Source organism: Nycticebus coucang, chromosome 16 (genome assembly GCF_027406575.1).
Source record: "Nycticebus coucang isolate mNycCou1 chromosome 16, mNycCou1.pri, whole genome shotgun sequence".
Lineage (NCBI taxonomy): Eukaryota > Metazoa > Chordata > Mammalia > Primates > Lorisidae > Nycticebus > Nycticebus coucang.
Window position 1 is genome coordinate 62,228,203 of NC_069795.1, and position 25,081 is coordinate 62,253,283.

Sequence of the window (25,081 nt, forward strand, 5' to 3'; positions counted from 1 at the left end):
TGATATTCAAATTGTGACCCATTATATTTGCTGGTATTACTCTGCCCATATTTTTATGCTTCGTTATTCTGAATTTTTTGTTTTTGGCCTATAGTTGGATTTGACTTGTGATCCAATTTGAAGTTCTTTTTCTCATCTTTGATTTTTGTTATCTGTTGAATTGTATTCCCTAAATTTCATATGTTGAAGTCCTAATCCCCATTACCTCAGAATGTTACATATTTGAACACAGGGTTATTGCAAATGTAATTACTTTTATTTTTTTATTGTTAGCCTTTTTTATTTTGCCATTCTGGTGAGTGTGAATAGTGGTGGTTTAGTCTATCTTTTATTGTGGTAAAAAAAACACATAACATAAAATTTAACATCTTAACTATTTTTAAGTGTACGGTTCAGTAAAGTATATTCATCTTGTTGTGAAAAAGATCTCCAGAACATTTTTATTAAGCAAAACTGAAACTCTGTTCCTATTAAACAATTCTCTTTCCTCAATCCCTCTTCCCCTAGCCCCTGGTAACCACTATGTTACTTTTCTATGAATTTGACTTTAGAGTGAAATTGTACAGTCTCTGCCTTTTTAAAAGATTTATTTTTTAGGGACAAAGTCTTGTTCTGTCACCCAGGCCAGAGTGCAATGGTGTGATCACAGCTCACTGAAGCCTCAAACTTCTGGGCTCAAATGATCCTCCTGTCTCAGTCCCCGAAGTAGCCAGAACTATAAGTGTATCACTGTGCCTGGCTAATCTTTTTATTTTTTGTAGATGGGGGGTTGAGCACGCACACGCACACATGTGTGTGTGTGTGTCTCACTCGGTTGCTGAGGCTGGTCTCAAATTCCTGGCCTCAAGTAATCTTTCCCAAAGTTCTGGGATTATAGGATGAGCCACTATACCTGGCCCACTGTACTTGTTTTCTATTGCACCTAGCATAATGTCCTCAAAGTTCATCCCTGTTGTGGTATGTGACAACATTTTCTTCTCTCATAAAGCTGAATAGTATTCCACTGTATGAATGCACCACATTTTGTTTATCCATTCTTCTGTCAGTGGGCATTTGGGCGGCTTCCACCTCTTGGCTATTGTGAATAGTCCTGCTATGAACATGGATATGCAAATATCTCTTCAAGATCCTACTTCCAGTTTGGGGGATATAAATGGGACTGTCATATCATAGTTCTATTTTTAACTTTTTGAGAAACCAACATATTCTTTTCCATAGTGATTACATCCTTTTACAATCCCACCAGCAGCGTGCAAGAGTTCCAATTTCAAAGTGGTGTTTTTAGCTTGCGTTTGTTTGACGATAATGATGCTGAGCACTTGTTCACGTTTCTTGTTTATTTAGATCTGCATTTTTATAAGGTATCTGTTCTGGTCTTTTGTCAATCTTCCTAATAGCTTATCTGGATGAGTTCTTTATACATTCTAGATATGAGCTCTTTGTTGGTTATATTTGTTCCAAATATCTTCTCCTACTCTTTGTTTTCCTGATTTGGGATCACCAGGCTTTCCATTGGCCATAGGGGGAGGGCCCAGAAGGCTGGGTGGTCTGACGGGGCTCCCATCCTTCTCATCTCCAGTCTCTTCCCACTCGGGTAAGGGGGACTGCTGTGGTGGTGGTAAGTAGTAATGATTCTGCTTCTTTCATTTCATCATTGTGGTGGCAGCAATGGCTGCGGTGGGCACAAAGGTAGTTAAAATGAGGTCATATTGGAAGGTAGGGCTCTAATCCAATATGACGGGTGTCCTTATGAAAAAGGGAAATTTAGAAGCAGGCACACATAAAGAACGTCATATAAGACTGGAGTTATGCTGTCACCACAAAAGGATATACCTGAAGCTATCAGAAAGACCTGGAACAGGTCATTTTCTAGCACCTACAGCAAGAGCATGACTCTGCCAACAGATGCCTTGGTCTGAGATGAAGGGGAACTTCTGACCTGCAGAACTGAGACAGTAAATTTCTGTTGTTTAAGCCACTCAATTTGTGGCACATTGTTATGACAGCCTTAGCACACTAATACCGAGTCTTTTTAAATTTCAGTTGATTTTCATGTTATTGGGGGCCCTTGATGCTAATTTTTTTTATCTTTCTTATGCCTTCATAGGTGCAAATTCATGGCAAATTGCTAAGGAATTATGTACCAGATACTGCAAGTGCTAGCAGAATCCATAAGTTACCCCTAAACTGCTTTAAATCCCCACAACCCTAGGAAAAACCCAGAGCAGCTTACATCTATCCCAACATTGGCATCTTCTAAAAATCTCAAATAAGCTATCTAAAAGCCAGCCAGCAGACCACAACACATTCTTTTCTTAATAGGATTGCGCTTACTTGAATCAAAGAATTGAAATGGATAATAGATTCTAGCAAAAGGAAAATAAACCTAGACTCCCTATTATTTGATCCACAGATACCTAGCTAGGACTTGTCTGGCCATTTATAAAAATGGAGCAACTTCTTTTTTCTCCTGTAAGGGTAACTCTTTTGTCCAACTCTAAAAAGCTAATACGAAAAGAGGGCATTTCAGGACCCTAACTGAGACAAGATCCAGACCATTCTCTCTCAAGCACCAATTTGTCATTTAACTCCCCGTGCTCTACTGTCAACCACTGGATTTTTGGTTTTGTTGTACTTTGTTGACCAATGTTCGCTGCAGTCCATCAAACCAAGCCAGAAGGCAGGTATAGCAGGCTCGGCAGGCTTGGCAGGGGAGGAGGGCCCCCTCCGCCACACAGAGTTGTCCAGATTCTGATCTCTGGGATCTAACACGGCAAACGCATCCATCCCTTCTTTTTGTTTCCATTTCTCCTTTCCACAGCCCAGCTGCCACTGAGAAGAATACCAGGTATACATTCTGATACTCTCAAATAAAAACTAGGTCAAACACCTAGTCAGGCACTTAATATTTGGAATTTGGGTAGTTTTCAAACTCTAGCAAGAATAGCCATGGTCAGAGAAAAGGAAGGTGATCACAGAACTGCAGTTAGAATTCCTCTTTGCAACCAGGCACGGTGACTCACGCCTGTAATGCTACCGTAGCACTCTGGGAGACCAAGGCTGGTGGATTGTCTGAGCTCACAGTTTCAAGACCAGCCTGAGCCAGAGGGAGACCTCGTCTCTAAAAATAGCTGGGTATTGTGGCAGGTGCCTATAGTCCCAGCTACTCGGGAGACTGAGGCAAGAGAATCTCCTGAGCCCAAAAGTTTGAGTTTGCTGCAAGGTATGATGCCACAGCACTCTACCGAGGGTGACAAAGTGAGAATCTGTCTCCAAAACAAACAAAAAAAGAATACAGGAAGCACACATCTTACCAAAGACATGCCTTCCAAGGTGGAAAAAGAACATTACTTCACTGGTTATAAACTTTACAGTTGGAAATAAAGAAACATAACTCAAAGGAAAAATAAGCAAAAAAAAAAAAGTTTACTTCATTCTCTATAAGCAATCACATCAGTATTTTTTTTAACAAACTATTTTTTAGAGCAGTTTTAGATTCACAGCAAAATTGAGCAGAAAGTACAAAGAGTTCTCTTATATACCTTACTCCCATCATGCATAACCTCCCCCACGATCAACATCCCCCATCAAAGTGGCACAATTTTTACAATCAATGAGCCAACATGGACACTCTGCTATCACCCCAAATCCACAATTTACATTCAGGTTTACTCTTTTATGGGGTTGGACATGTGTATAATGACATGTATCTACTCTGCCAAAAGTATAAGGGGATTTTTGTCTGATCTTCATTGTGAGAAACTGGTAGAGCTCCTGGAGATAAAATTCACAAGACACAAAAGTATGAGCACCACCTCCCCCATATCTAGGATCCCCATGGAGTTCTTAACTCTCAGATTTGCCCACACTGAGCCTCCAGCAGTTCATCAATTACAATTCAAATTTTCTCGGTCCCTATACTGGTTCCCACAGAGGAGGGTTTCTGCCTGGTAAGTTGTATTTATCTGTATCCACCTCAATTTGGGGAGCAATGATTGCCCTATGGCCTCACTTTTCTGACAGATCTAAGAAGAATTGCTGGTTTTTTAGTTTGTTTGGCTTTTTAAAATTGTATGCATTTAAAATGTACAACATGATATTTTGATATACATATACAGTGTGAAATGATTACCACACTTAGGCAAATTAAACTATTTATCGCTATTCATAATTACTTTGTGTGTATGTGTGTGTGTGGTTTAAAAGCACCTAAAATCTACTCTCTCAGAAAATTTTGAGTATGCAATACAATATTATTAACTATACTTCTCAGACTATATATTAGATCTCTAGACTTATTCCCACATCACTATAAATTTGTACACTTTGATCTACTTTTCCCCATTTTTTTCCCTCGCACTTGTAACCACTGTTCTAATCCCCATGCTTGGTTTTTCACTTGTGTTAGGATGGAATGGTGACATCTAAGTTCTTTACATGTCAGACTGGAAAACAGAAGTCCTTATGTCAGTATCTTAAAATCAGTTTAGAGGTAATAATCAGTTCATCGTCTTAAAACATCTCTTACACAAATCACTATGTTCTAAGGAGATGAACCCCAGCTGACACAGAGAAGTTAAGCAGGTTATCTACAGTCACATAGCAGGCTAGAAGCTGAGCAGGGATTGGGTTTGGAGAGCCTGACTCCCAGCCCTATGGGCAGATCACACCTCCTGTAAACAAACTAGCTAACAAGTAAACCAGACAAACGTGCCTGAAAATATCCACTTTTGACTGCCAAACTTGGCCTCAGAGTCAATAAGCAAAGGAATGCAAAAGTCAGGGTCTTTTGCAGACATACCATCGTGAGAACCCAGCCCAGAGAGGCCCTGCTTTAAGGAGCAGATGACCAGTGTCTTTGGTGGTAATCATAGTAATTATCTATAGCATTTGCATGGCCTTCCTCAGTTTTTAAAACACTGTTGTTTGACATATCTCAGATGTTCCCCCCAGACACACTAGGAGATTATGAAAGTTATATTTTTTGTTTTGTTTTTATAAAGATGGTGCTCCAAGGAGGCCAGAACCCCAGCACTGGGAGATTAATCTGTCCTGATGAATATGAAGAAATGGATAGAAGCCCTGCTCTCTCCATAAATACAGGAGGTGGTGGCTGAGGTCAGATCTAGGTAGGACTGACGGCATTACCCCGACAGGGGGCAAGGTGGAGACACAGCACAGGTCAGGGAACTGTGCACCTCTTGGTTACCAGGAAACGGGAAGATCCAACTTGTGGTGGTCCAATCCTAAGTAAATACCGCGACTTTGTTGTTTTCGCATCCTCTTGTCCAGCCACAGGATGTGGCACATGGAAGATGAACGCTTGAAGAATGAATGAAGTATTTTCTGAGCGCCACTGCCAACGCTTTACTCTCTCTTTGGGGGAATATTGTTACCAAGTATCTATTGGGTTAAAGATTAGGTACTTTCAAGTATATTTTTTAACTTGTCAGGTATCAGCCACAAAGACAAAGGAAAGGACATTTGTTTTCTCTGCTCTCATACCAAGTCTAAATGCCTCTACTTGGTTTTCAGAATTATCTGTGGTCAGCCCAGTGTCTACCTCTACAACCTTTCACCCCCATTACTCGCTGTGTGTTCCCGTGCTCTTACCGTTCATTCTGCCCTTTTTCACCTTTCTTTGTTCCCCCTTTTAATCTAAATATTTTCATTCCTACCTCTTTTTGGAGACTTCCTCAACTATCTTGGCCCATAGATGTGGCCTATGGCAAGAACTGAATCTTTTTAACTGGAAAGTTAACATCATATATTTTGCACTCATTTTTCTCCTGTGTTATTGAGTTATTTCATGGACTCGTCGTGTTTGACTACTTGGATTGTAAGTTCTCTAAGATTAGGGATTTCCCACATCTCCTTGGTTTCCAGGGATCAGTACCTGGTGAGAAGGAGGAAAGCCTTCTTTCACCATATAGGCTTGTGAGGCACAAAGAAAGGAAGGCCCCAAGTTGGCAGTGTGAGGGCTGGAGGTGTCCAGGGTGCTATGAGGAACAAAAGAGGTGAGGAGTGTTGGTGGAGAGTTTTGCCCACTCTGTAGTTTAGCCTGAGGCCTTTATGGGTGAGAAATTTCTCTGGGCTGAAGATATTGTTTTCCAACAGCCAAATTGGGATATAAGGGCTTGTTTATAAACTGCAAACAGCTCCCTGTAGCTTAGCCCAGTCTTCCCAGTCTAGACCAGTCTGTTCTCCTCAAGTTCAAGCCTGGGTCTCCTCATCCCCCTCTCTGGCAGAAAGAAGGGGGAAGGAAAAGAAGGTTGCTTTCCATGCTCCATATCATCCCATGAGGAAAGAGCATATCAGCTGTCCATTCTCATGTGAGAACTGACATTTGTTTCTTCCTTGTCCAGTAGTCCAACAGGACTCTACAAGTTCTCTGTCAGGTGGAAGCTCTTAAGTACCCAGAAACCTAGCAAAATGTACAGAGTGGTGCAGAAACCTAGGAAAGAAAACAGTCTAGGCCCCACAAGGTGGGTGGGGGAAGGGAGGAGAGAGGAAGGGTGGTGACTTGCAGTCAGGGAAGGCTTTGCAAAGGAAGAGGAAATAAACCTGAGCCTTAACGAATGAGCAGGACTCAGCAATACAAAGAGAAAACAAGTGAATTGCAAGTCGGAGGGACTATATATGGAAAAGGGAATATAGAAAAGCCTATTAAGAGCCCATGTGTGGAAGAGACAGACTGAGTGAGTTTATTGGGGAAACTGAATACTATGTACAACAACCACTCACAACCTGCAGCCTCCAGGCACCATTCCAACTCTATCCATGATTGTTTGTGAGTCTCTAGCAAGGGTGACCACTCCATGGATGAGACCAGTAGATTAGGGAACACATTGATAAGGTCTACCCGCAAAGAATGTGGCTAAACCTCTCATGAAATATTGAGATCAAATGGAAAAGAGTTTTCTAGAGAAAAGCATAATTAAATAAATTAAAGCTGCTTCTGTCCCTGGACCAAAGTACTCATCACTTATTTCCAGATCTGCCACTTCTCATATTTTCCCCTTTCTCTCTGATGGGCCATTCATCCAGTGGAAATAGTGGAGGGTTCTTAAAAATAAATCACCTCACACCCAGATCTGAGTGTCCCTGGAGCTTCCCAGAGGATGAGTTTTCTCAAAAGAGGTACTTATTGATCTTTTTTTTTTTTGAGACAAAGTCTCAGTATGTCATCCTTGGTAGAGTGCCTTGGCGTCACAGCTCACAGCAGCCTCCAACTCTTGGGCTTAAGCAATTCTCTTGCCTTAGCCTCCCAAGTAGCTGGGACTACAGGTGCCTGCCACAATGCCTGGCTATTTTTTTGTTGCTGTTGTCATAGTTGTTTAGCAGGCTCAGGCTGGGCATCCAGCCAATCTCATTGGTCTTAAAAGCAATGAATTATCTCCAGGACCCAAATGTAGGACATTAAAAAAACATGGTTCTAAATGTTTCACATGGTACTTGGAACCCTTCCATTTCCCAGTTCTAATGTAATGACACCCCTTATTCAGATTGACATCTGAGTATTTAAATTTAAATATTAATTTAAATAATGTTTCCATTTATACCAACTCATGAGAATAAGAAATTCAAATGCCAATGCCCCACACAATGTTTTTGTCATTGAAAAATATGAGTTATGCTGTATTTTTCCCCACTAATACTCACTGACTAGCACAATTACAGTGGTTGATCTATTCTAGCAATCTATGTAAAATATATGCAAATGAGAAACAACAGTGGGAAAAAAATTAGATAAGAGAGGACTGATCATAGCAGGGAAGGATGGGTGAGAAATGTCTTTTATAGTTAATCAAGACACAAATAGATAGGTCTCATTTAAAAAATGACTCTGGATCTACCGAAGAATAAATAAAAATCAAAAAGAATATATAATCTACAGAATGATCTGGAGATATGGAACAGTATGAATCAAAAAGTATCACACCTGGGTGTGGAGAGAAGAGTCATACACTGTTGGTAGACTGCAAACTAGTACGGCTTGTAGGGAAAGAAGTGGAGAGGCCTCAAAGAACTAAAAGTTGACCTCCCATTTGATCCAACAATCCCATTACTAGGCATCTACCCAAAAGAAAAAAAAAAAATAAGGGCGGTGCCTGTGGCTCAAGGAGTAGGGCGCTGGTCCCATATGCCAGCGGTGGTGGGTTCAAACCCAGCCCCAGCCAAAAAAAAAAAGAGAAAAAAATAATAATTTTACCATAAAAACATTTGCACTTGAATGTTTATAGCAGCTCAATTCACAATCACAGAGATGTGGAAACAACGCAGGTGCCCTTCAACCTGTGAATGGATTAATAAACTGTGGTATATTATGCCATGGAATAGTATTCAGTCATAAAAGATGACGATTTTATATTTTTTGTAACAACCTGGAAGGATTTGGAGAATACTGTCCTAAGTAAAGCATTGCAAGAGTGGAAAATAGGGGTGGCGCCTGTGGCTTAAGGAGTAGGGCGCTGGCCCCATATGCCGGAGGTGGAGAGTTTGAACCCAGCCAGGGCCAAAAACTCCAAAAAAAAAGAATGGAAAATAAACATGTAGTCAGTACTAAGTTGAAACTAATAGATTAATAACCACATGTTCACATGAGAGAAAAACTCAGTTAAATTCAAGAAAGGGGGATGTGGGGAAGAGTTTGGTAAGTTCCAACCCAACAAGTACAGTGCACAGCCATATGGTACACTTCCTGGGTGAAGGATCCAACGACAACTCAGTCTTCACCTTACAAATGCAAACAATAAGGTGGTGCCTGTGGCTCAAAGGAGTAGGGCGCTGGCCCCATATGCCAGAGGTGGCAGGTTCAAACCCAGCCCTGGCCAAAAACTGCAAAAAAAAAAAATAATAATAATAATAAAGCAAACAATATAACCTAATTGTATATACCCTCATATTAATCTTAAATTTTTTTTAAAAAAGGTACTAAACCAGCAGAATCCAGCACGCAAACTATAAAAAAACAAAGCACCTTTTCTCTAGCATTACTTTGAAAGGTTAAGAATTCTTCTCCTGAAAGGTCTTGAAGAATAAAGTCCCAGCAGCTGTCTGACTTGGAAGTGATAGCAGGGAAACTTAAGAACTCTTGAAATCTCTTCTCTCCCCGGAATCTTGAGAGTTCTGGTTGAATTATTGAGATCAGAAGTTCTCTTAAATCACAGGCTTGTGTGAACTATTTATGATTTAATAGAGGCTTTACTTCTAAAAGACTGATAGGCAAGAAGACGCTGCCCCAGCGCTGTAACCTACTGGCTTGAGGGAGCTGGTTGTGACAGAGCCTGTCTGTCTGAGCTGAAATTTCTTCCAAAGGGGAAAATATTCCCACCTTTTGTTTGGAAGTTTGATTTTTTTTTTTTTTCTGAAGTTCTTAGGGTGGTTGTAATCATTCTTTCCTAAAAGAAAATTGCTATTGTTGGCATGGGCTTTGAACTAACTTTCTTTTTTTTTTTTTAATTTCTTTTTATTTATTTATTTATTTATTTTTATTGTTGGGGATTCACTGAGGATACAATAAGCCAGGTTACACTGATTGAACTAACTTTCTTTCTAATCCTTGTGTCAGATTAGGCAAAGACTTGTGAACATGTCGAATAAGATAGAAAAGCACAAGAGAAGACCCCCTTGAGATTCCAAGGAGGCTAGAAGTTTGTCTTTGTTGGTTAGAGGTTGACAGTGCCCATAACCAGCTACCATGTATAGGTAGAATCACATGATTGCAAGACTGCTCTTGAGCACCTGTGATCTGACAGGAGGACAGGACAGAGTCAAAAGGACAGACTTTGCATCACAGTGGCAGCACTGGTCCTCCCTTGGAGCTTTGTCTGAGTACAAGGTTCTATGGACCTTTCTTAATGTATTACATACCAGTGGACTTGCTAGAAAATCAGGAGAAAGCCATCCATCACTCCAACCAAATCCAAACACTCTCAACATTTTCCTACACTCACCAACCCCAATGTACAATGAAGTCTGCAGGCAGCACTTAAAATGCTGTGTACAGAAAAAAGGAGAGGGAGTCTAATTAAAATGACTTGAAAATCCCCCAAATTGCCCTTGAAGAACAGTACAGGAGACCAAACTGTGCCACCCCAAAATATGAAGGATTGTTGAACTAAAGGTAATTAAGAAAAGCTCTCTGCCTTCCCTCTATATGCCTAAAAGTAGACCTAGATCTACAAAGACATTACCCACCCCTACCCCACTTCTACTAGGCAGAATAAAGTTTACCCACTGAAAACAGTAAACTTTGGAGCCTTATCAGCCTAGAGAGAGTGCAAGAGGACTCTCCACTAGCAAGCTTTACTAATTGGCCTTTATCTGCCTGTTATTTGCCTTCCCCCAAGTTGCCACCCCTGGAGACTTAAAGTGTTTTTCTTTTGTCTTGTCATTTCTGTAAAAATTTGCTGTTCTCTGTTGAAGATTCTATATAAGCTGGAATTCAAAGCCACCTCTTTGAGAAATACTCTTTCCCTGGGTATCTGCCATGTACATCTGAAATATACATGTTCATAAACTTCTGTCTGTTTTTCTTTTCTTAATCTGTCTTTTGTTCCAACTAAGAAGCTATGAAAATTAAAGAAAAAAATTATTTTTGTTCTTTTACACCATCTTTCAATAAAAGCAACCTAGTTTGCTGGGTATTTTCCTTTGGTTGAGCAGGAGATACAGTACTGAAATTTTATTTAAAGAACCATGTTTTAAAAAAGCATGACATAGTTCTTGTTGTTTCTTTAAACACAAATTCACTCATGTTACAAGATAGGTGGGGGAACCAAGACCAAAAGGCACCAAGGGAAGATCCACATCTTTCAACTCAGCTCACTAACACTACTGCTCATTGAGTTGACAGATGGGCAAATCATCCTATTTAAATAGCTCTCTCTTTCTCCCACCCTCTCTCTCTCTCTCCCACTCTTTTTTTGCTTAAAATACCATTGAATTCATGTCAATTAAACACCATGGGATTTGACTCCATGGTTCACAGACATATCCTCACCAATTGACTCAAGAACCTAAGTGAGAGCTAGAAATTAAAGCTAAAGTCCTACACACAGGGCTTTGGCATCAGGACAAATTGGCCTCTGGAAGGTGCCTGGCTTTTGGTTGCTGTCTTTCTGAATGTGTGCCTCAGATTCCAGCCCTAATTTACCACCCTTTTCCCATTTATAACACCTCCCCCTGCCTTTAAGTGTTCTTTACACAGTTCTTGGATGAGGCTTTTGGTTCAGAAGATCTTGAGAAAGAAAGAAATACAGATTTATGGGAAAGGGACCTGGAAAATCTCAAACAGACACATCTTTATTGCAACCGTCTGAATCTCTGGGAGAGAGAACTGGGCCCAGAAGGATCAGCTCTGAATTTGTTCCAACTCTTGACTTCCAGTCACTCTTTTCTTTCCAAGCTCCCCACTCTGGCCAGCATTTTAATCTTTCAATCTCTTTCCGTCCCTCATCATCCCCTGTTTATTCACCTTTTCCATTCCCTTGTCTCATTTTCTCATTCTTTCTGATTGCCCCACTCTCTCACACTCATATCCCCTCGAGTATCATCTTTCTGTTGGCGCCTGCACTGATGGCCTCTGTCCAAAAGCAGCAGGTTTGAATCAGCTCCAGTTTAAAATGAAGGCAGGAGGTGGGGGTGGAGTGAGGCCAGGAGGGGATATCAGCTCTGTGATGCCCTGTAAGCCCAGCCCTCCCACCAGCCTCTGGGCCTCTGCCGCTTTCTCTCTCCCTGTCTCCCTCCAACCCCCAGCTGTCCACAAACAGGTATGTATATATGTACTAGAGAAGACCTAAGAATCCCCAGCAGGCAAAGCCAGAGACCCCCACCCCCACCTCTGATCAGGCAGCTGGTTTCCATTAAAAGTTCCAGGCCCTATTAATATTATTCCCTCTTCTCACTTCTCTCTTATTATTTTTCCTTTCCTTTTCTCATACTCTGACCTCTGGATTCCCTCTTAGGAGGAGGCCTAAATTAAGAAGGGAAGGCTTGCCAAGCTTTGCATTAACCATTCTGTCATGCTCCAGGTCTCTGGCAAAGATCATGGCTTCTTGTTTGTCCAGTTTGCTGCTCTACCCACTGAGGGTGAAATCCTCCCAGGAGGGCAGAAAGCTTGAGCTCAGCCTGGGCTAGAGGATGCCCCCAGGGTCAGCTTATCTACGTGCTCTTGATGGTGTCCCTGGCTAAGTCCTCTGTCTGGTTGTGCTGTGCTCAGCACTGTATGCTGTAGAGAGGCTTGGGCATGGCTTTGGAAGGCAACATTCTGGGGTTCAGATCCCAGGCCCTTTGTTCACAGGGAACCTGACCTCGGGCAAGTTGCATAACTTTCCTCATTTGTAAAACTGTGCAGATAACACCTGCCTCAAAGGACTATTCACAGGACGAAAATGAGGCAGCTAATGGGAAACATTTAGCTCAAGGTCTGCCCAGTTAGCAGATGCTGGTGTTCTGTTTTGGCTTCTCCCTATAACATTTACTGTTGAAAAACCGGCCCTCCTCCTCCACAGGGCTCCTACACCCTCTAAGCAATTAACTGAGCAATTAGAGAGGGGCTAATGTCTGAATACCCAAGGCCTGAGTTGGGGAAGCTACAAATGTTTGCTTCTTATTTTTTTCTCCTTCATCCTATTTCCAGATAAAGAAAGAGGCAGCAGGGCGGCGCCTGTGGCTCAAGGAGTAGGGCGCCAGTCCCATATACCAGAGGTGGCGGGTTCAAACCCAGCCCCGGCCAAAAAAAAAAAAAGAAAGAGGCAGCAAAGGAGTGAATGTATAATTAAATCCCCAAATTAGAACCGTATTTACATCTGTAAATGAGGATAATAATAGCACTGACGTATAGTGTTGTTGCAGAGACCGAATGAGCTCATCTAGCTCACCAACATTTGAACAGTCCCAGGGTGGATAAGTATGCAGTAAATGGTAGCCATCTTACCTGACCAATATATCTGTCACAGTTTCTAACAGTCTTACATCTTGGTCTTGTCCTGGCTATTCCCAAACCGGTCCATGTGCCTAGGTAACAATCCTGCTGGCATTTGCTCCTCCCACCTCCATAGGCTTCTCAGAAGAAGTCCAGCCAGTTTGGTGGCTCTAGGTAAATGCCCATCATCACAGTGGAACAAACTCTGGAAACTCTTTAACTGGCCCCCCCTTAAGGGGATGAACCTTCAAAGAACATGTACTGAGCAGCAGGGGCACCTTTCCTAAGCCTTAGCCATCCACACCCATCAACTCCATGATCTTCCTGAGACCAGAGCCTTCACCTGGGTGTGCAGCCAGGATGAGCAGAGAGATGACCAGCGTAATCATCATGACCCAGCACCACAGTTCCCCAAACTCTTTAAACTGTGTCAGGGGAACTGTGGTGCTGGGTCCACCCACTCCACCTGTGTCCTGGGCTGAGAGTGGATGAAGGGTACTGTCCTCCCAGCACAAAGGTGGGAATAGCACAGAATGCCAAGATTCTGGCCACAGAACAGAATCCCTGTCCTCTGCACATAAACCAGTCTAAACTAATAGCACTTTGGAAGATGATGCTTTTTCCTGTATTTTTTGTTAATTTCTTCATCCTATAAATCAGCCTTATCATACACTGTACCATCTGCTGGAACTGGTTCTGTCACTCATTTGGTGAGTGACACTGGATAAATTTCTTAACCTCCTTAAACCTCCATTCATTAACCTATAAAAACGGGGCTAACAGCCTTACAGGCTTACAGATGTACCACATCTTTCTCAATAGACTTAGCCATGGATACTCACTTTTATGACTACTTACTCTGCCGTTTTACTACAACTTAATTCCACTTCCTTTTATTCTATCCGTGGAGCTGTCAGAAAATATCTGGTCACCACCATTCCTCCATACAACTACCTTCCAAAGACCTGAAAACAGTTAATAAGTAATTGTTCAGCCTCTGCACTTCAGGCTAAATAATGTCCCTTTCTTTAATCTTCCTCCCAAGATCTTATCTGAAAATCTTGAATCATTTTGTTTTTGCCTTCCAGTCTCTCTAAAAATTAATACCTCAGATTTTAGTGCCCAAACTTCAATGTATTGTTTTAACAAGGGCCTAACAACAATATTGACTGTTTAATTCATCTAATTCATGGTCAGTTTGGGTGCCCATTAGAATTCTTTTCTTTTTCTTTCTTTTCTTTTCTTTTTGTTTATTTATTTATTTTTTTGCACATAATTGTCAGATAATTCTAATATGCAATAAGGAAAGGCCAGTGTCTGTTCCTTTAAGAAGGTAGCCCCGCAGCTAACTTATTAAAGCTTTCTCCCAATTGCTGGGGTAGGAGAAAAAGAAAGAACTATCCAAAGGGACGGATGCGAAGGAAATTGTAAGAGTCAGGAGGGAAGCTCTTAAGGGACGTTTTCTGCCCTCTGAACCTTCTTTGCTCCATTCTGTTCTCCCACGGTGACAGTGCGGCTCATGGCTGTCTATGCTACACTCAGCCCCCGCAGAGCTGGGCTGGGGCAGGACAGGAAATCACCACTCAGAAAATAAATGACCTGTCCCACAGTCTTTTGTTAATGAGTCTGGAGCATAATAAATCAAGGTGACTCAGTCTCAAGAAACACAAGCCTGTTTAAAAACAAAAAAACCAAACCCCTAAGCCCCAGAGGTGAAGAGGAGGAGAAGGGAGAGGGGACTGCAGGGAGTCCTTATAAATCACACCCAAACGAAACTAGTCCAGATGTTTCCAGTTCCAGACCCACTCAAGAGACAGAGAATAGACGCCTGTGGACGGGAATGAAAGGGGCTATCCATTTTGAGGGAAGACAGGAGACAGCTAGCTCAGTGGACAGGCCCCCTCTCAGTGTCCTCGGGCATTTGGTGGCACTGTTTGCTAGTTCCTTTTCAATGTTCTTCAGGCTGTCACAGTTCACTCTGCTTTCACCTCTTTCTGGGTCTCCCTCTGGTCAGCACAGTGGGGGTGTCTGGAGGAGAGTAAAAGCCTTATTCCTCTTAGGAAGAGGACCAAGGGCCTCTTGTCATCAAATGTGGGTCCCAGCTTCCTATGGTGGTAGGTAAATCATGGGAGGGTTTTAACTTACTGAGCAAATTGCAAGCTCTCTGAGGGTGAAATCTAATAAAAAAAAAAAAAAAACAGAAAGAAGTTTAGGCTGGAAATAAATATTCCATTACGTGGTAGAATAATAGGAGACTATGGATCTAGGGTGAGATACGGTGTCAGATTCAGTTAAGTGGAGAGAGCTTTGCATAGAACCTGGTGAGATAAGTGTCAACCCCCTTTTGCAAATGAAACAGGGACAGGGAGGAGCTAGGGTGTAACAAAAACAGGCATTTACAACACACTTTATTATAGTTTGTAAAGGTTTACCACAAGCATTCTTTTTTTTTTTTTTTTTTTGTAGAGACAGAGTTTCACTTTATTGCCCTCAGTAGAGTGCCGTGGTGTCACACAGCTCACAGCAACCTCCAACTCCTGGGCTTAGGCGATTCTCCTGCCTCAGCCTCCCAAGTAGCTGGGACTACAGGCGCCTGCCACAACACGCGGCTATTTTTTTGTTGCAGTTTGGCCGGGGCTGGGTTTGAACCCGCCACCCTCGGTATATGGGGCCGGCGCCCTGCTCACTGAGCCACAGCCGCCGCCCCACAAGCATTCTTTCATTTGGACATTACCTGGACAATAGTTTGAACAGTCTGCTTTTCCTTTGCACAGATGAGGAAAACTGGGATGAGAAAAACTTTAAAATCATCTCCAGGCCACACAGCCCATCTGTGGAGGAACTGAGGCCCACACTCAAACTCTTGATTCTAAGACTGTTGTGTATTTTATTCAACCACAGTTATTTGCCAGGGTCCCCGTGATAAGCAATGGATAGGCAAAAGACTCTGAAAATGGAGTCTTATAAGGAGGCTTTCCCTCCTTATAAGCATGGCCTCCTCAGCTCACTTTCTCTTATTTGCCCTCATTTGAAAAGAAATGGAATTTTATGAACTGCTTTTTAAAGAATAATTACAAATTCAATCCCACCTACTTACCTTCACAAGTTTTTGTAATGCATCACCTTTTTCAAAATTCTTTTCAAAAAAATTGAAAATTCTTTTCAAAATTCTTTCATATTTGTTACTACCTCTGAATTTCTCAATCAGGACTGCAATTGACCTTTAAAGAAACTGAGAAGAGGGTGGTGCTCGTAGCTCAGTGGTTAGGACGCCAGCCACATTAACCCAGGCTGCGGGGTTCGAACCTGGCCCAGGCCAGCTAAACAACGACAACTGCAACCAAAAAATAGCCAGGCATTATGGTGGGTGCCTGTAGTCCCAGCCACTTGGGAGGCTGAAGCAAGAGATTCACTTAAGCCCAAGATTTGGAGGTTGCTGTGAGCTGTGACACCAAAGCACTCTACCAAGGGTGACATAGTGAGACTCTGTCTCAAAAAAAAAAAAAAGAAACTGAGAACAGAGTGACTTGCCAATCTCTTGGTATAAATGGTTTAAACTCACAGAGCAAAATCAAAACACAAAATAAAGTGAAAACCGAAACCTCACACCAAAAGACAAACAAAAACCAAGGAAATGATCCATCCACAAGTGAGACAATAGATCTATCTGGACAATCTCCAAACAGGAGGAACCAACACATTTTTCCTCGTTGGTTTTCTTCATATTAACCTAGTTCTGAAGCAAGACAGATTCCACCTTTGTCCACCAGGACTCTCCATTGGATTTGATATGCCAGCTGTTTCCGTTTGAAATAAAATAAAGAGTTTTCATCCAAAAGTTTGCCCATCTACACAATGTCTTCAACCACAACAGGAAGATCCCATAGCAGGCTGCCTAAAATAAATCAAAATAAATCCATAGCGTCTAATTGGCCAAGACCTAGATTTGCAGAACAGCCGGCACACCCATGAAAATTAGAACTTTTCTAAGTATTTTAGGTCAAACAACAATCTTCTACTAGGACAGACCATGGCTTTAGGTTTCATTCCCTTGTTTCTTGTTTGTTTTGGGGTTTTGAGTTTTGGTTTTTGCTTCATTTTGTATTTTGGTTCTGTTCTGTGAGTCCAAATCTTTACTCAAATGTTGACTCTTAACTGAGTACCCAGGGGCAAGATTCCCAGGATGTGGGCAGTCCAAGGAATTCTGGTATATCTGTCCTCTATCATGAAATTCAGTCATTCACTCAACAAATATTCCTGAATTCCTAGTATGTACCAGTGACTGTGTTACGTAGTATAGAAGATCGAGACTTAACGTTTTATATTGTACTTGCCATTATTATCAAGGAGACCTTGGGCAAGGCCCTCCCCCTTTATGGACATCAGTTCCTGCCTCTGTAATGTGAAAGTGAGGCTTGGTTGATCTCTAGGTCTTTTCTAACCCACTGCTCTATAGTTTATGGGGATCTGTGTTGTTGGTGTAGTTCTGGGTGCAGCACCTAAAGAGAAGAAGAGTGTCCTTCCAATTTACTAGTGGAAAGAACTGGGGAAAGGGGGATAGAAAGGGAGACTAGATTATGCTAGAAAATTAAACTTTTCTTACAAAAAAAAGTTGGAAGGGGAGGGCTAGTGGCTACCAAGTTTTAAAAATCCATTATAATGTCACAAGAAAATTTTCAAATACAAGTATGTGTGTCACTTTCTGCTCTTTTCTGATATATATATTTTATATAGCTATAATCAGTTCATGCATATTTTTATTCTTTTGTTTTAACTAACATTATTTTGTATATACATTCTTTGTTTTAACTAACATTATTTTGTATATACATTCTATCCATCACAAAGTGCATCATCTTCTCATGTTTTAGTGAATAAAAGTATTCTATCCTATTATACTGTGGCTTTCTTATCTACTCCCAAATGTAGGACAGTTAGGGTATGTTAAATCTTGTCCTTTTTTTTTTTTTTTTTGAGACAGAGTCTCACTATGTCACCATTGGTAGAGTGCTGTGATGCCACCTCAAATTCTTGGGCTTAAGCGATTCTCTTGCCGCATTGCCCTCCCAAGTAGCTGGGACTACAGGCGCCCGCCACAACACCTGGCTATTTTGTTGTTATTGTTGTTGTTGCAGTTATCATTGTAGTTTAGCAGGCCCCAGCCAGGTTCAAACCACCAGCCCTAGCGCATATGGCCAATGCCCTAACCACTGAGCTATGGGTGCCAAGCCAAATCTTATTCTTTCTATTAGTAGTACTAGTATAAATTCTCCCTTCAATTATTTCCTTTGAAACTTGATGAAAAAAGGGAATTTCTAAATGAGTGATGACCAGTTTTGTAGCTCTCTCCATGTTATCAATTTACACTTCCAAGGGACCCAACCAATTTTACTAACATCAGCAGTTTATGAACATTTCTGTTTTCCCACAACCATTTTTACATTGCATATTAATTTTTATTTCTTTCTGATAACTTAAAAATAGCATAAGTTTTCTACTAACATTCGTAAAGTTGTTTGTAGTTTCCTTCTTTCATTGCTATTGGGCCGATCTGATTTTTCTGTATTGAAACTTTTTCTGTACTTTCCCCATGTGAATAGTTTATTCATGTCTTTTGACTTTGGGTTTAATGATTTTTGAAAGATGTGGTAAGGCTTCTGCGGGCCAAAGTCTTAACCACTACTGATATTAGAGATTCTCAAATGTGAATATATTCATCATCAGAAAGGGAGAGATTTTGTCTTTTTTCTCTGACGTATTCTAAGCACTTAAAATAGTGATAGGCACACAGAATTTTGCTCAATACAAAATTCCTGAATAAGTGAATAAATTATCACTTAACATTTATGAGCTACCCACAGTGTGTTGAGAAAAATTTGAGTGCTTCAAATTTGACATAGAAAATGAGAAGGAACTAAGGTCAAAACAGCAGGGGAGATGAAACTGAGATGAAACTTCTAACTTCAGAAGTTTTTCAATCCCAACAAGTTGCAGCTACTGCGGAGTCCCTTCAAGTAATGACTGGACATGGCCAAAATATGATATGGGTATTTCATTATGCTGTGAATGTATTAACATGTCAAACCATATTAATGATTATGGTTTATCACAAACAATGTGTATCTAATTCAACCAGCAATCATTTTCTCAGCTCTAACTGCTATATGCAGGCACAAAGCTAGCCACAGTTGTACACATTAGTGTACAGAACACAGTCCCCACGTTTCCATGCAATAGAATACTACGGGGTGTTCCAGAGACTGCCATACACAGGAAAAATTAAAAAACTCATGATTTTTTATTTTTTATATTTATATAGCAACACATAAATATTTTGTAAATATTTTATGAAGTTTTGTAATGAATATTTTGTAAATGAAGGCATATTTAGCTACAACTTCCGATTTTCCCTATATATGTATGTATGGGACGCCCCATAATCTTTTAAAAAAACAAGCAAATTGATGATACACATTACAACATTTTTAAACCTCAAAAAACCCATGCTGAATGAGACAAGTGAGATACAAAAGAATCCATGTTGTGTGATTCCATTTAGGTGAAATGTCCAGGTAAAACTGTAGAGCTAGAAGGTAAATCAATGCTTTCCTGGGGCTGGGAGTGAGAATGGGGTGACTGCAAATGGGCGTAAGGGATCTCTTTGGGATGGTGGAATTATTCTCATACTAGATTGCTGTGATGGTTGCACAACTCTGTAAATTTACCAAAAAGCCATTGAATTGTACACTTAAAATGAGTACATTTTATGGCATGTAAATTATACCTTAATAAAGCTGTTTATTATTTATTTATTTTTTAGAAAAAAAAGAGTGGCTACCGTGACCTGGGCACTTTCAAAACAAGGCCAAACACAGCCCCTAGAACAGACAGACAAGTAAACACTGGTAAGGGCTGCCATAGGGGTGAACCCAGTGGGCAATGAGATCACTGAGGCACCTTACCCAATCTTAGGGCTCAGGGGAAATTTCCCAGAGGAGATGACATTCCAGTGAGAGTAAATACCAAGTGAGAGACCTGGAAAGTCCCACATTAAGTCAGCGACAACAGAATTCATGTCAAGGGAGGTAGTGCTGAGACCAACACCCACCTCAATTTCAGTTTACCAGGTTCCAGAGGAAGCTAAACACTGGAAAATACTTTGTGTATTAATTACAACTACTGTCCATCAAGCACCTTGCCATGAGTTAAGAGTTGTTACATTCAGTCACAATCTTGCAGGACAGGATTACAGATGAAGAAATAGAGGCAAAAGAAGCCTAGTCTTTAATCCCTAGAGTTAAATAGCAGAGCTGGCATTGACACAGGAGTAAGTCTGAAACCCATGATTTTCCCATTTCAGTACCTGCTTTTACCACAGCCACATAATTATTATGGGACGTGGGATTAATTAATTGATGGCCTCTGTCAGGAAGAATGTAGGTTTTGCTGATCTACTCTAAAGAATTCATAAAAATCCACCTGCAAAGAGTTTTACAAATGCAGTTTGACAGGGTCTCAGAACCATGGCCTTTGTAATTTATCACTGTCCCTTGCACACTGCTCTGTATATAGCAGGCAGGCATTTGAAATGTACCATTCTCTGTCTAGCTTCAGATGTGACAGTAAAATTCAGTATTCTTTGATCAAAATAAATTAAAGGATATTGACTTCCTGAAGAGTTAGAAAATTCTGAAAAGCCAGAGAAATCCAGTCTGTAGCACAAAGCTCTAATCTAAAAATCCTCATTAGATATCTTTCAACAATAATTTTGAATGACCATACAAAGTGCTTAAGGTGGTATGACCAAAACAGAAACATAATTGCTCTAAATTTCTCTTTTAAATTTTTTGAGAATTGCTCTTTCCCCTCATCTTTGGCTCGAGTGTGTCTAACCTTTATGGGAACTTGTGAGTCTGCTTGGGTGAGGCAAAGACACACATTCTTCTTTTGAAAGAACAGACTTGCATTCCTATGAGTAAAATAAATTAGGCCCAGTTTTTCTGTCCATTAATTTTGTGGAATAAACAATCTTCTCCTGTTCTGAGAGAAGCACAGGAGACCTGTACAAATTTCCTCCATAGACTCAGGGGAAAGATCACTTGACTATCCAGGAGAGCGTCTGTGGTCTAGGAGGGCTCAGAGGATTGGAACAGGCCAGGCTCTGCTGCCAGATGTTTGTAAGAAATCCTCTGATGGAGGCAATCCCATGATACAATCCACAGAGGACAGCTGCACTGGGGCGATGGGGGAGGGGAGCAGAATTGCAGAGGAGCAACAGAGAAGGAATTTGCATCCAATTCTGACCCTAGGGAATATTCCAATCCTCAACCTTGAAGACGCATATGGATTTAGGGACTGTACTGAACCAGGTACTTGGATTACTTTAGTTTGAGTTGTAGAATATGCCAGAGAGTCTCTCTCACTGGGTGGTAGACGGTGTGGGTAGGTTGTGGGTGGCATAGGAATAAAATAATGCAGGGCCTCTGATTGTCTGCAAATTGAACCTGTGAGGATGTGCAAGAGAATGGAATGTCACCACCACGAATATAAAGGACAGGAGAAACATGGTGAATAAGAGAGAAGTTTCAGAGTCAAAAATGTATTTTTGTTTTTGGTCTTTATACACTGATGATTGGTACTGCTATTCTTTACTAATTATATCCTTCTTGCTTACTGAGAGACCCTTAACCTTATAAAGGGCTGCCACAGCACGTTCAATTACAACGCCCAGCTTCCCAGACGCCATTGCGACCAAGAGGAGACCACGTGATCCACTTCTGACCAATGAGAAGTGAGCAGAAGTAGCCCAGTCAGAGGTGAGAAAACCCTCCACTTTACTCTTTTTCCCCATTGCTCTCCTGGACTGCAGAGTGGACAGAATAACTGCTGTCTTTGAAGTGTGAGATTGGTGGAAAAGTACTAGTCTGGCAAGCAGAAATATGGAAGCAGCCTAATTCCAGCAAACGCTGCCCTAACTCTGGGCTGCTACCTCCACTTTTTATCATATGTTCTCGTTTTAGCCATGGTTGGCTGGATCTTTGGTGGGTGCAGTCTAGCATAACCCGTTTGATGGCAGTCTGACTCTAGTTAAACAATGACCACCTATAATGTGTCAGGTACTGTGCTAGGGTTGGGAATACAGAAATAAAGAAGGTAGGCTCAGACCATAGCTCAGTGGTTATGGATATGGTTATGGTTAGGACCTGGCCACATGCACCGGGGCTGGTGGGTTCAAACCCAGCCAGGCCTGCTAAACAACAATGACAATAAGGACAACAACAACAATAATAATAAATAGCCAGGGATTGTGGTGGGCACCTGTAGTCCCAACTACTGGGAGGCTGAGGCAAGAGAGTTGCTTCAGCCGAAGAGTTTGCGGTTGCTGTGACTGTGACGCCACAGCACTCTACAGAAGGTGACATAGTGAGACTTTGTCTCTAAAAATAAGGAAGGTATAATGCACTACCCTCAAAACATTACAGTCAAGTGCTGTAAATTATATGGAATTTATCACCTTAGTTTATTCTTGTAAGGTACATACATAGGTAAAGCCCATTAACACATCGAATATTCACAATTCATACTATTGATTCATTCTGCCAAATCACAAAGTCACAGTTATTTTATCCCCCTCTAAGTACCACTTTACATTTGTTTATTTTCTCTGGTGGGGTCAGAGGACCTCCATGTTTCCTAAGTAAATTTCTCAACCCTTTGTCAATTCCTTATACACAAGAGAAATCCCAAGAAGTACATGGAAAAATAAACTCAATCTCAAAGAGCAGTAGTAACAAAGGACAGTTTGGCCTGAAGAAGCATACCCTGAGGTGAATGCTAAGGGGCAGTAGCAGCATTTTAACCCAAGGGTAGATCTACACTTCAGCAACTGTTGTTTCCACCTGTCTTTCTAACTTTCTGTGGCTCATCCCTCTGCCTGTCTATTCCTCTTTCCTTGTTCATTTTCTGCCTTACTCCTCATCATCCCTTTCAAATCTTTGGATCATCTCTAACGCTCCCACTTTTTCACATTCCATCTCTCTCTTTCTCTCTCTCCTCAGTATTCAACTATGAATTAAGAATAAAAGTATTTTTAAAGGTAATTTACTACATTTGTGGAGATTTTTATCTCATATTTTAAATTTTGAAGCTGATGATTGTATTAGTCAATATTTCTTAAAGACAAAAGTTGCTTAAATTTTTTTTGAATTAATGCATTCACTTCATTCAAATTTTAGGAAGTTGGAAAGGATATATGTAATTTATTTCCTATCCTATACTTCTCTGTCTCTCAGCCACCTAGTTCTTTTTCTCAACATTACTAATCAACATTACTAATTTATTGTGTATCCTTGCAGAGCTATTTCATATGCCAATAAATATATACCACTCTTTCTCCACTTTGTCCCACAAAAAGATGCCATAATCAATATTCTATTTTGTACCTTGCTTTTTTCACTTAATATATCTTAAAAATCTTTCTATGTCAATATATAAAAAAGCATTCTCATTCATTTATAAGCTAAAAAATATTCCTTTGTGTAAATGAATCGTAACTTAACCAGCCCGTATTAATGGAGAATTAATTTGTTGGCCACCATTGTTTGTTTGTTTGTTTTTTGAAAAGGCCTTTCTCTTTCACTCAGGCTGGAGTTCAGTGGCCTTATCATAGCTCACCATAGCACACTGCAATTTCAAACTCCTGAGCTCAAACAATCCTCCTGCTTCAGCCTCTTGGGTACCTCATGTCACTGTGCCCAGCTAAGTTTTCTTTCTTTTTTTTTTTTTCCCAAGCCAAACTCTATCCAGCTTTATTAAAGATACTTTTCCTAAACAATCATGGTATTTCAGGCAGAAAATGGGCAGACGATCATTAACAGTATACAACAACTTTCAAACTCCCTTCTTCAATGTTCCGCCAAAAATCAGAAAGCCACTATACAACCCAATGAAGTCTTCATTTGATGCTCTGAACAGGGAAGTTTAGAGTGAGGGTTAACATTTCACATTTAGCATGTTGTTTAACAACTTTTCACAAGCTGACCCTGACTTTCAGGAAATGAAATGAAAATGGCAGAATTTATCTGAAGATCCAACAATCTACAAATGGAACCGCTGCTCTTTTGAGGGCTGCCATCTCAGTGGTGTTATTGAGAAAGTCCAGATTCCTTGATATACTGGTAACCAATTATTGGGGTTCAGATCCCAAGAGGTGACTGGGTTTAAGGGAGTTAAGACTATGCTGAAGACAGAGGGAGAATAGGACATAAAAACAAATTATTTTTCCATACCGTAAAGCATTTGTGCCAAGGTAGCTGTGTGTCAACATCAGGGAATCCCTCCTCTTGGGAGCCAAGAGGAAGTCTCTCAAAACTACAGGGAAAAACATTTTCCCTCATATCAATTTAGCTTTGGAGACATTCTATTAGTGACATATGCCCCTTCCCCCCACCCCCAAACAATGATGTGTTCTGTGTGCTAACAACATAGCTTCAAAAAAAAAAAAAAAAAAAGTAAAACAAAATTCTGCATTTTTATAAAACTTGATAAAAAATAGTATTTCAAACTGTACAGTTACCAGAAGTACACAGTTATCACAAATGCACACACTTCACTTGGCATCTCCAGCACCTGCAGCTTTCTGTGCCTGGTCTGTGTTGGCATCTCCGTTTTCTGCAGGGTTATTCCCCTCCTTGCCAGCGTCAGCTTTTCCCTTTTTCCCTTTGGGTACCTTCTCTCCCTTCTTTGCAGGGGCCTTTTTAGGCTTGGGCTCTGGCTTTGGAGGAGCAGGTTTAGCAGACAACCTTGCGCATCTTCTCTGTGGTTCGTCCTTTGCCTTGGCTTTATCTCCTTTAGCTTCCCCTTCAGCCTTTCTTTTGGGCATGGTGGCAACGGCGTGGGTACATAGGCGCTGTACGCAGGGATGCCGTGATGCGTGAGCTTTGGTCGGTCCGGGGGTCGTTCTCGCCTCCTCTTCTTCACACTGCTCCTTTTTAAATTTTTCTTTGTAGAGTCAGGGCCTCACTCTCCATCAGGCTGGTCTTGAACTCCTGGCCTCAAGCGGTCCTCTCGCCTTGGCCTCCCAAAGTGCTAGGATTCCTGGTGTAAGCCATTGCACCTACCCTCAACCTTTCATTATTTAAAATAATGTCACAA

General features: G+C 41.0%; 1 protein-coding gene across 1 annotated transcript; it reads right to left on the reverse strand.

Moving 5' to 3' along the window:
• Positions 1–24,244: 24,244 nt before the first annotated feature.
• On the reverse strand, positions 24,245–24,809 carry LOC128567884 (non-histone chromosomal protein HMG-17-like). The gene has a single exon (XM_053565485.1). The coding sequence runs from the start codon at positions 24,807–24,809 to the stop codon at positions 24,537–24,539; it is 273 nt and encodes a 90-aa protein (XP_053421460.1). The 3' UTR covers positions 24,245–24,536.
• Between the last annotated feature and the right edge of the window lie 272 nt (positions 24,810–25,081).

Bases quoted from the DNA above. Each gene is read 5' to 3' on its own strand.
- LOC128567884 (XM_053565485.1), bottom strand. From the start codon at position 24,809: ATGCCCAAAAGAAAGGCTGAAGGGGAAGCTAAAGGAGATAAAGCCAAG.